Here is a 12608-nt window from a genome sequence, read left to right on the forward strand (position 1 = left end):
TTCTAAATAACGAGTCAGATGAAGATTTTGAAGATGGATTGATGCAAATTTTGGGTACATATATGTTACTAAAACGACTCAAGAATAAGAAACAAACTAGACGTTACTGGGTGCATGAAATAAATGAAAAGAGAAGTACGTGTGGTGAATATCATGCTCTTTATCAAGATTTACTTAATGACAGCGAAAGATTTCATATGTATTTTCGGGTTACTAAAACACAATTTGAGGAAATACATGAATTTATTAAAAATGATATACAAAAGAAAAGGACAACATTTCGCGAAGCAATCAGTACAAAAGAAAGACTTGCTGTATGCCTCAGGTAAGTAACTACTAGATATTTAAAAAAAAATAAGATCAGACTGTCTTTTAAAACTTTTCTTCATGGTCAAAACTATCATAATATTCTTTCAAATTAGTATTTTCATTTGGCAACTGTCCAGCTTCTACTTTTGACACATCATTTTGTGCTGATAGAGAATGGTCGTAATATCTATATTGAGTCACATTTGGATTCGACATTATTTGATTCGTATTTAAGTTATAGTATAATGTAGTCTTCTCTAAATCACGCGATGTTTGGTGAGGGATAATATTAACCGGTACATTTTCTTTTTCTGTTGTCCTAGTGTGTGTATATGGACTTTGATTTGGTTTTACAATAAATGGCTTATTAGAATTGTGAATTATATTATCACTAGTAATATTTATCGGTGTGTTCAGAATTCTTTCACGGTTATTAAGCATTTTCATTTCCGAATCATGTATTAGCTTATGTAATTGAAATTTTATTTCAGCTTGGTCTGTTTTAGGTAACTTCTTCAATTGTTTACTCATTGATAAAAAAAAATAGTCATTTTCATCCATGTCTGGTACTCCTCTTTTCTGTCTCATATCCTGCGTCGTTTTCATTACATCAACCATTTCTCGTAAAATTTGAGTATCACTATCATTTTTGTTTATGCGTCTCGGGGTAAAATTTAGAGTAGTACAAGCTCTTGCAGCAGATGCCCTGGAAGAAGAGGACCCTGGAGTAGGTGAACGAATTATAGGAGGAGGTGAAAGTGCAGATTCTTCAGAAAATTGCAATTCAGAGTGTTGTGTTGAATCTTCATCATTTATATCAGCTAAGTTTGTAACAGTCTGTCTCCCTTCTAAATGTGGTAACAGAAATTCCATCTGCTTCTCAAATTTCCAAGGTACTAAATTAGTTGCTGCTTGACCGCTCTTCTTGCGGCGTCTTTTCAATGCATTTGTGAAGCAGTTTCTTAATTTTGCCCATTTATTTTTTACATCTTCAACTGAAAGAAAAGAAAAATAATGAAATTTTTTGTTATAGGTTTTTAGCCACGGGCAATTCATTTAGATCGATGGGATTCAACTATCGAATGGGATTCAGTACCGTACGAAACATTGTGCAAGACGTTTGCAATGCAATTTGGAAGAAAATGGGTCCTATTTATATGCCCAAACCTACAACTGCAATTTGGCAAGAATCAGAAAATGGTTTTAGAAATTACTGGAATTTCCCAAATTGCTGTGGAGCAATAGATGGAAAACATGTGAATATTATTTGTCCTATAAATGGTGGTTCAAATTACTGGAATTATAAGGGAACTAATTCAATCGTGTTACTAGCTGTAGTAGATCCAAAGTATAGATTTTTAGTTGTGGACGTCGGATCCTATGGTAAAAACAGCGATGGTGGCATATTTGAAAAATCCATTTTAGGAGAATTAATAGAAAAAGGAAAATTAGAATTGCCAGCCGCTAACCCTTTAACTCCAAATTCAGAACCATTGCCACATGTGATTGTGGCAGATGAAGCTTTTCCCTTAAACCCATTTTTGATGCGACCCTACAGTAAGAATGACGTTCGTAACAATGAACCCAATAAAATATTCAATTACAGACTCAGTCGTGCTCGACGAATAGTCGAGAATGCTTTTGGCATCTTAAGATCAAGATGGCGTGTATTTGCAGGTCCTATGTCAGTACAACCTGACATGGTCGACAAAATAATTTTAGCAACATGTTGCTTACACAATTATTTGGGCACGGATAATTTACCCTCGAACTGTGATCATCCAGAGACAAATGTGACAGAATCTACCGCCTTTGACAATTTAAATCCAATTCGTAGAAATTCCACACAATATGCTTTTACAGTGAGAAACAAATTCAAAGAATATTTTAACAGTGAAGGCGCCGTTCCGTGGCAGCTTGATATTGTGAGGAGAGGTAGACGACATTCATAACATGGCTACTCTTCAAAAAAATCACAAAACTAAGTTCATACGAGATATATGTATATTTAGTTAACATAGGTGTTCGGGATACCCAGAACGTGAAACCTTTTTTAATGTAAAACACCAAAACCTATAAAGTAGGAACCTCTTTGTGTCTGTGTTTTGTTTTATCTTTTTTTAATTTTTCGTTGTCAAAAATAAGTCTTGCGGAATACAACTCTCTTATATAATTTTCACGAAGCATTTTTTATTCAATTTTATATACAGTCCTATCCAATAGGTATATATATTCAAGTAAAAAATAAGTATATTCTATTTTGTAATAAATAATATTCGTAATAAAACTTACCTGGTGTATCCATTTCCCCTGCAATTTCTTCCCAAGCATTATTTCGTACAGTATGGTCCCTGTACTGAGCTAAATTAGTATTATATAGAATAGGATATCGTTTCACTAATTCTATTAAATTCTTGACCGTTATTTGAAGCTTACTAGTTTGAGATAGGCACCTACGTGTTTTCCGCTTTTATCTCTGTCCTTTTCTACCCCATATCTTGCATCTCTCTCGCACACCGACCAGTTTCACTCCCCACCAGGCAGGAGGCGACGAGTGTTCTCGGCGGCCACAGTTCGTCATTGGCGTCTTGTTTTCCGCCCGAGAAGGTTGGTCTAACCAACCGCTGTAGTATTTCGTTGAAAAATAAACTCAGTGCTCTCGCAGAACACAGGTGAGTTTATAATATTTTATACAATTTGTTAACGGTTTTACCGTTCGATATTCGATTTTGCGAAATCAAGTGTTAATATTTTGTACATCTACCCCTTTTTTGTCACGAGTTTCTTCCGTGTACTTTTTTTTTTTCAGTAATTTGTTTTCAGAATGAGTGACTTATAAAGCAAATATGGATGCGGTAAATAATAAAGCTACCACAGCCCGTGCACGTGACTATGGAAAAGAAAGCAAGCCCGAAGTTCCTAAGGCACCTGTGGCCCTAGTTCAATCCTGCAAGGCGTTCAACTTTTTGACAAAAAATAATGGTGTGAGGTGCGGTCCAACCAGCATCTCCTTAGTTCGGACTGGTCACTACCGCACTTGAAGAGGGCTGGTGGTGTCAAGAAAGCTTTTCGGCCTTGAAAGACTTGGTACGCTCCCCTCGGACTGCCAGTAAGTCTGTTAGCCACTCCCCATGGGGGTCGGCTCATTATTACGGCGTGTGATGGTTTTCGGCCTTGAAAGACTTGGTACGCTCCCCTCGGACTGCCAGTAAGTCTGTTAGCCACCCCCCATGGGGGTCGGCTCATTATGACGGCGTGTGATGGTTTTCGGCCTTGAAAGACTTGGTACGCTCCCCTCGGACTGCCAGTAAGTCTGTTAGCCACCCCCCGTAGGGGTCGGCTCATTATCACGGCGTGTGATGGTTTTCGGCCTTGAAAGACTTGGTACGCTCCGCCTAGGACTGCCAGTAAGTATACTAGCCACCCCCCGCAGGGGTCGGTTCATTATCACGGACCCGCGCAGGGTACCAATCTTGCATTTTGCGAGTCGCAGCATCATTACAAAGCAGGGACCAGTAAGTATACTAGCCACCCCCCGCAGGGGTCGGTTCATTATCACGGACCCGCGCAGGGTACCAATCTTGCATGTTGCGAGTAGCAGCATCATTACAAAGCAGGGACCAGTAAGTATACTAGCCATCCCCCGCAGGGGTCGGCTCATTATCACGGACCCTCGCAGGGTACCAATCATGCATGTTGCGGGTCGTACCATCATTGCAATCTACCCTCGCAGGGTGGCTTTTTGGATCGACTTTCGAAGAGTCGCCATTATAACCTTCCCTCGAAGGGAAATGGTAATCACACTCACGCTGAATGGCGTGTGACGCAAAACTCTAAAAGCTCCCTTGGGATATCACGAGTAAATTACAATAGGAACCATGTCCAACAGAGGAAACAGAAAGCGTCCAGGACCGCAGGCGGACTTTGATGCGTCCAACAAGGCACGTAAGTTATGACTTTCCAGGCGGGTTGCCTAACATTATATCAAGACCAATGGAAAGAAATGGGAGCTCCGCCTTTCTTGTTAAAAATAATAACTGGGTATCGCATACCATTGGCCAAAAGCCACCTTTGATAGATAATGCCAGATTTGACCAGAGAGTCCAAAGAGATGGATGTCGTCATATCCCAAATGATAAAACAAAAAGTTCTATTGATAGCTGCAAATTCTGCCAGCTTTCTTTCCAATATGTTTCTTGTGCCCAAAAGGCGACGGAAAGAACCGTCCAATACTCAATCTCAAGGTTCTCAACAAGTTCATAATTACGGAACCCTTCAGTTTAATAAATGTTTTTCGGGTGCTAGAGTTTCTTCAGAAAGACGAATGGCTGTGCAAGTGGATCTCCCCCAGGCTTACTTCTACCTTCCGGTAGCCGAAGGTCACAGATATGTTCTTCGACTAGTATACAGAAGAAGACTGCTTCAGATTACGTGCCTACCATTTGGCTTAAGCACGGCACCCAAGACCTTCGCCACAGTGACCAATTTGGGTGGCTCAAACTTTGAAAACTCAAGGGATACTTATAATTGTGTATCTCGATTTTCTGGTGGCTCGCCAAGATATATTTGCCTACTTTGGGATCATTTGCACCATGTTTTGGATGGCAAGTGAATAAATCGCAAGCATTATCAACAAGATAATGACAAAACGCACTACGTGACAAACAGCACGACAAACTAAGAAGACCTGCATAGCTTGATAGGACTTTTAAACTTCGCAACTTTTCGTTGTTCCATACGGCAGACTGCATTACCGGGCTCTCCTCACTATCCTCAATGCAGTGTTGAACAGCAATCTATACCTACCCTATTCATGGAACCGTGAGCCAAACGGTGAACAAACCATAAAAAGGGTTCTTATAAGTCACGATTGAAGTAATGATCATATTTTATAAAAATAACTACGAAAGTAATATACTGACAACATTAGAAATGATATTTTAGAACGATGTCTGTGGAACTTATGCAATCTTTTCAAACTTAATTGAAATCAAATATGTATAATAAATGCCGTAAATTATTTTCTTAATTTTAATGAAATATGTAGTAAATCGTTTACATGTAAAATGAACCTAGAAGTCTTGACTGTCATACATAGAACCCTACTTAATTGAAGACCACAGATACTAAGAACATTTTACATAAAAATGTGACGTTTTTGTCATCGGTCGGGTTATACCCACCATTTTGAAAAAGTGTCATTCTTTGGTTACATTGTGGGCTCACGGCTCGGTGAATGGAGTATAGCAATGTTGAACCTACCAGCAGATACCTTAGCAGATCTAAAGTGGTGGCTGGTCAGCTGCCACCAAACCTTGGATATTCATTCGCCACTTCCCTGTCACCTTATAACCACGGACGCCTCCGATGTAGGATGGGGGCACAACTGAACGGAACTCCCGTAATGGGTTCATGGAACGAGAGAGAAAAAGGCTTTCACTGCGATCTGAAAGAGATGCTTGCAGTATTAACTGGAAAATCACGGCAAGTTGCTAAAGAGATCAACAGCCATTTTTCAATGCAGAAATGGGACTGTGGTGTCATATCTAAGAAATCAAGGTGGCACCCGATCAAGGAGCCTACCGAACTTGACGTACAGAGTATTCAGTTATCTTGAGCTGTATCAAATCTATCACGTCGTGAATCATATACCAGCCCTATTCAACAGTCAGGCAGACCATCTCTCCCGACACAAACCTCCACCGGAGTGGCATCTTGTATCAGCAGTGGACCTATTTGCCTCGAAGCGAGCCCAGGGACACATAGTTGTGTACTACGTGCCCCTAGATCTGAAGGACCCGAAAGCGGGGTTCCACGATGCATTTTTCTCAAGTTTTGACTTACCCGCTAGCATGGGTATTACCGCCACCTTACCTTATACCGTAGGTCCTCAGTCATCTCAATTCAGGAACGGGAGTTAATCTCATAGTAGTTCCTTCGGTGGCACCAGGTATTTTGGCAAGCAGATTTGAAGTCCCGATCATTAGCAGTACCCTACACATTGATGAACCTCGAGCAGAAACCGATAGACACAGCAACGGGGATACCCCCTGCCAAGGTCAAGGAAATGGGGGGGGGGGGGAGGGACAAGGAGTCTCTCCGACTGAAGTCTTCTTCAATCCACACGCAACACTTATCAATCAGCTTGGAGTCGATGGTTAAATTGGGGCGAAAAGTATGAAATTGGATCCTATGAATCCTTGAATCCCTATTTGGACCTATACTTACCCAATTTTTAGCGGACTTACACATAGTAAATAAACTAGCATACAATACTATTTTATTACACAAGTCAGTTATAGCTACACTATGCAATGCAGAAACCACTCTAGAGCTAGGTTCACACGTTCTAGTCGGACACATTTTAAAATCAATAGCGCTGAGCAAACCTGTTCCCCGGGAAGCCGTCCATCTGGAATATTGACCAATTGGTAACCTACTTAAGTGCAGTAAACGTAGACGAGAATAATCCATTTGCAACTTCCAGGCACACTGCTGCTCTTTCTTTTGCTAGCTTGTTCCGGAAAGGCGAGTCCATGATCTTTCCTTGCTTGCAATAGACCCAGAACATTTCAAAAACAACAAAGATAATTTAATCTTATGGCCAGTCTTTGGCTCTAAGACCGACAGTTCTAGTCATAGGCAGTCGGGTTGTTGTTTGATGGATAATCAGGAAAATATAAATCTAAGTCCAGTGTATTGGGTCAGAAAGACTAAAGCCTTGTTAGAAGATAGACGGACATCGGCTAATTCCTTAAATTTATTTATATCCGTTAGAGGCCAACCAAAGGCAGGCACTCGAACGATGATGCGGGTGGATTAAGACATTGTTAAAAGAGGCAGGAATAACTACAACCCCAGGAAGCTTCCACTCGGCGGTAGCGTCAAAATCTGTGTTGACAATATACCTTTGGACGATATATTAGCAAAGGGTAATTGGCGATCAGGCAATACATTTGCCCATTTTTACAGAAGGGAAAGATACCCACTAAATAGAAGTAGCAAGTTATCTCGATTATTTAATTAATCCAGCTGATTAATGTCTATATTTTTGTTACTATTGTTATTAAGAAGTATCGCAATGTTTTTGTTAATTACTATTAGAAAATGAAATCAATTTTTGCTTTTGTTCTTGCATCTCTCTTTTAATTTTTATTACTCATCCTTCGAGCCCCTTTCCCAACTATGTTGGGGTCGGCTTCCAGTCTAACAGGATGTAGCTGAGTACCAGTACCAGTTAACTTTGATTACATTAGTATTCCAGGATGCAATACACATACTTACATGTGATTACTCGTGTACCTAAGTACCTATTTACATACACAATTTCATTGTGCTTTTGCTCACATTGGCGTCCACTTCCACCAGGCGATAACAAACACGTCTCAAACTAGTAAGCTTCAAATAACGGTCAAAAATTTAATAGCAGCGTTTTACCTGAAATAAAACGCATATTAAATACTTACCTTATTTGAAGCTTACATTTTAATTTCTGCCTGGTGTTTTCGACTCAATGACGAACTGTGGCCGCCGAGAACACTCGTCGCCTCCTGCCTGGTGGGGAGTGAAACTGGTCGGTGTGCGAGAGAGATGCAAGATATGGGGTAGAAAAGGACAGAGATAAAAGCGGAAAACACGTAGGTGCCTATCTCAAACTAGTAAGCTTCAAATAAGGTAAGTATTTAATATGCGTTTTATTTCAGGTAAAACGCTGCTATTAATTGTTCGTCCCTCATTTCCAAAAGATGCAAATAAAATCCGCGTGCAAAATCAAAGAAAGTTCTCGAACAAATGACGCGTGGCGTCGGGTCTGCACTAGAAACACACTGCGAGCGGTGCGTCGGGTGGCGTGTTTACCCCCACCACCGGCGACACGTTGATCTGGCAGTCAGGGATCGGGTGGCGTGTACGCGCATGTTGTTGCGTCGGGTGTTTATAATGTGATTCTAGGCATAGAAAATAGTACGAATTGATTCCACTCAACACGCATCACGTTTTGTCGGGTGGCGTGGCGTTTCAATAATGTGTTTCTACCTTTAGTTTTAACAGTTGGCAGTTTTAGGCCTTTATGTTGAAATCATTTTCTAAAAGCGTGATAAAAGGTAGCGACACGATACAGCGCTTCTTCCTTCCTTCTCAACGCCAGACATACTTATACCTCGTACTATGATAAGTTGAAAAGTTTCAGCCCTATCTGCAAAATTCATAATCCAAAACTGTTCAAATCATAAAATATTGATCATAAAGGACAATGCTATTCTTTGTATGGAAGTTGGGCTCAAGAGTTGCCCACAGTAACTGCATAGTGTATTATGTTCCATAGGCTTATAATAGGTCCCAGACCGAAATATTTCGAAATCTATCCCAGGAGTGCTGAGAAAAACTGGTTTGACTCTTATTCAATACTACGAAAAATATGCTTACGAACTCTTAACTATTCCACTTTTATTACCTTAATTGAAATGCATTATAATCAGTGGTCGGAATAGGTAGAGCTATTTGGGGTGAATGACCGCAAACATTGATATTAACATGGACATGCCTCTGAAATCCCGGGATTTTGAAATTGTCGATTGATTTAAGTGAGTTAATATGGGTAAGTGGGCAGTTATGAGCAGGTAGTAGGTGAGCACCCAAACAGTATATACTTACTTATAAACACACACAGGGATCCTGGAACGTTGTTAGAGGTAGCTTCGTGAAATATGAATTAATTAAGTAAAACTGTTAGAAACGATACTAAATATACTTTACTGCACAAGGAAATATTAAATGCCTACACAATACAGAATAGAAAAAGATAATATCGCTGCCACCGGCTGGAGGTACGCGACGGCTGAGGGGGAGCGCGAGGGGAGTGCTAGCGCCGGGTTTACGCGGGCAGCGGGAGGGGCGCGGGATCGGCGGGCACGAGCGCTCGCCTGCGCCGCTGCGAGCGAGACGGCGCTTCTCATTTTACCACGGCGGTGACGCCGCATTTTGTTATTTCGTATTTATTGTAATTAATGTAATACACAATTGTCAAATCAGTCTACGAGTTTTCCTGACCAGCTCCTGCTACACTAAGTTATCGATACATCAAGAACAAACCAATTTATCTCTCTTTTATTATTATATGTTTATGCTCCATGTTGCCAACCCGTCGTAAGCGCTGTTTTCGTCGCTTATTTTTTGTCTCTTTCTATCTTAAAACGTCTAAAGTATTAGCTGTCTCACTTATACAAATACAGGTACAGCGGGCTTCACTCACTCTTTTGTTTCGGCTTGTAGAGTGCGCACGTGTGATTTATTGTGTTCCTTATTTTATTTGACGTTGGCTTGTTAACTGGTTTCTGGAATCTTACTAACACGAATACTTTGGCTTGGATTTACGAATTTTGATTTGTTTTTTGCGGACTGGATACATTTGAAACTGTTTATTTGATTTACCTACCACATTTGGGTAAGTGTTTTTTATTTTTATAATATCTACAAAGGACATTTAGTGAAAAAGTAAAGTAATTGTCCTCTGCTAAATACATATTTTTTCAGGCTTCCGAAGTTCCAAAGGAAGCTTTATAGTTTTGCCTTGTCCGTCTGTTTGTCACAGCCAATTTTGATATACAAAAGTTTGAAGTGGAATTTTTCGTTAGTGACCTGAGTAGCAGGGAACTTGTTTACGTAAATTGTGCTCTTCCGCTACCCTACACCTTGTAGGTGATCCGACACGCACCTGACCGCTTTTTTCTAATATAATCTTGTGTTAAAAGCTAAGTCAATTACAATACAAGGTGGACTAAGTCCTCCCCCTCGCACACCCCTTCAAGTACCGCGTTTTCCCACAATAACCATTTTCATTGGCTATTGACTGCTCTTACCTAAATATTTTCGGACATGAGCTTGACAGTGTTCTATCTGATTGTCTTAATCGGCTAACAAAATGCATTTGAATTATGTATCTCATACTTACTGTGCAATTGTGCAACTGTGTGTGGAACAATTTTTCGTGAATTTTTCACACCGTTTTTATTTCGACTATTTATTGGAAAGATTTTAACTGTTTACTATTGTTTTAGGGCGATAAACAAGAAAAGCCAAAAATGCCAAATATCAAGGAAGAAACAGTACAAAAGTGGATATCCGAATATCCAGAGCTGTTATACGACCACGCTAGTCGTTCAATATATTGCTCGAAGTGCGAGAGCCATATAACGGCGAAAAAATGTAACATCAATAGACATGTCGAAGGAGCCGTGCACAAGGGAACGTTTAAACGGCCTCCGGAGGAATTTTATTCCGACCTGATCAAGTTTCTGGTTCTGTGCAATATTCCCTGGTCGCAGATGAAAAATCCAGCATTCAAGGAGTTTTTTCAGAAATATATCTGTACTGTTTGTTGTTGTACTTGTACTAGTCGTAAAGTACCCGATGAGTCGCTGTTACGAAAAGTATATTTAGATAAAGTTTTTACTAACAAAATCAAAACAATTTATGAAAAAAATCAAACTGAAAAATTGTGGATATCATTAGACGAGACAACAGATTTTTTAGGTAGAAATATTGTACATTTTTTGATAAAACCATTGCATGAGAATATCTCAAATCGGCCATATTTAATTGCCTGCAAGATGTTAGAGGTGGTTAATGGACAAACCATTGCCAACTTTGTAATACAGTGTCTTGAAAATCTATGGCAAAACTCGTTTGAAGAAAAAGTTGATAATATTTTAATACTATGTACTGATAGTGTAGCATATATGATATCTGCAGGGCAAAAATTGAAATGCTATTTACCACAATTAAAACATGTAACATGTTTTGCTCACGCACTTCATCGTGTTTCTGAGCAAATTCGAATGGAATATAATGATGTGGATATTTTGATATCAAATGTAAAAAAAATATTTCTAAAAGCGCCAAGCCGTGTTCGCATTTTTAAAAGAAAATACCCTGACTTACCACTACCTCCACAACCAATTATTACAAGGTGGGGTACTTGGTTGGAGGCAGCATCATACTACGCAAAACATTTTGATGCAATAAAAGATGTTTTGTCTCATTTATGCAGCTCTGATGCAATAGCTATCCGAAACGCGAAAAACATATTACAAAAAGAAAACATACAAAACGAGTTACAATATATAGATGAATATTTTTCAGTTATACCGTTTGCTTTAAAAGAATTACAAAAGCACCACTTGACGCTAAGTGATTCATTTTTAATATTAGATACAGTCAGAACTTGTATAAATGAGTGTGCATCAGAAAATATTAAAAATAAAATTGAAAAAGTTATAGAAAGAAATCCGGATATAGATATATTACGAGAATGGAGTGAAAAAATTGTAAGAAATGAAACAGATGACCAAATTTTATTGAAATGCAAATTTGCTCCAATGACCTCAACAGATGTCGAACGTTCATTTTCCATATATAAATGGATTATGGATGTAAAAAGAAATACATTAAAAATGGATAATATAGAAAAACTGATGGTCATTTATTTCAATTCCGTAGATGGTGATGGGTTTTTCAGCGAAGAATTGGTAGACGATGAAACATCATCGTCTACCGGTTTAGAATAATTTAATAAAAAGATTAAATTAATAAAAAAATAGTTATTTATTTTCATCACGCGCAGTAGCGTGAAGTCTTTCATTTACGAGCATGTCAAGAGCTTCTAGGAATAGAAAGTGTATCGTAAAGTTTTGTTACTAATCGTTAAAGATTAACATAAGGAAACGGCTTCACGTCACTGCGAGTCGTGAAAATACCTACTCTCTATCAATGTTTTCAATACGACGGCGTTATTAATGCTGAAAATGTCATAATTACATTTTTACGAATGATATAGTACAAAGTTCTTTATGCATATTTTTGTAATTTATTTGCTACTTACTACTTTAGTTAAGTATATTTATATATCGTTGTAGACAGACCAACCAGTAATGTCAACTGTTTTGAAAATTAAATAATATATCTAACTCGATCATCGCATTTTATTTATATTCCATGTCTCCTATTTACTATAGTAAACTAATAAAAGTGGATTATCCATTTAAATATAATGTTCTAATTAAGCACTGACAAAAGAAAGTACTTAGTTGTTTTTTTTTTAATTTCGATAATTCCCGGAATTTTTGGAAATATTTGGCATATCTATGTTATGTCCGCATGTAGCAAATAACAAAAATACTTCTACTTATTCCTATAAAAACTACTTGAACAATGTTTTTTTAATTCCAAGAATTCCCGGGATTCCGGGAAATATTTGGCATATCCATGTTATGTCCTCATGTCGCAAGTAGCCAAAATAGCTC

At 38.7% G+C, this 12608-nt stretch overlaps 3 protein-coding genes across 3 annotated transcripts; 2 read left to right on the forward strand and 1 right to left on the reverse strand.

Moving 5' to 3' along the window:
• Positions 1-224: 224 nt before the first annotated feature.
• LOC124641055 (transcription factor Adf-1-like) lies at positions 225-9747 on the reverse strand. The gene is made up of 3 exons (XM_047179062.1): positions 9743-9747; positions 2602-2759; positions 225-1304 (listed from the first exon to the last, which is right to left on the reverse strand). Exons 1-3 carry the CDS (start codon positions 9745-9747, stop codon positions 373-375), a joined length of 1095 nt encoding a protein of 364 aa, XP_047035018.1. The 3' UTR covers positions 225-372.
• Positions 1299-2600, forward strand: LOC124640916 (protein ALP1-like). Its single transcript, XM_047178875.1, has one exon. The coding sequence runs from the start codon at positions 1374-1376 to the stop codon at positions 2259-2261; it is 888 nt and encodes a 295-aa protein (XP_047034831.1). The 5' UTR covers positions 1299-1373; the 3' UTR covers positions 2262-2600.
• On the forward strand, positions 8766-12277 carry LOC124640850. Its single transcript, XM_047178785.1, has 2 exons — positions 8766-9751; positions 10365-12277. The coding sequence occupies exon 2, from the start codon at positions 10389-10391 to the stop codon at positions 11871-11873; it is 1485 nt and encodes a 494-aa protein (XP_047034741.1). The 5' UTR covers positions 8766-9751; positions 10365-10388; the 3' UTR covers positions 11874-12277.
• Positions 12278-12608: the final 331 nt, after the last annotated feature.

This window comes from Helicoverpa zea, chromosome 21 (genome assembly GCF_022581195.2).
Source record: "Helicoverpa zea isolate HzStark_Cry1AcR chromosome 21, ilHelZeax1.1, whole genome shotgun sequence".
Classification (NCBI taxonomy): Eukaryota; Metazoa; Arthropoda; class Insecta; order Lepidoptera; family Noctuidae; genus Helicoverpa; species Helicoverpa zea.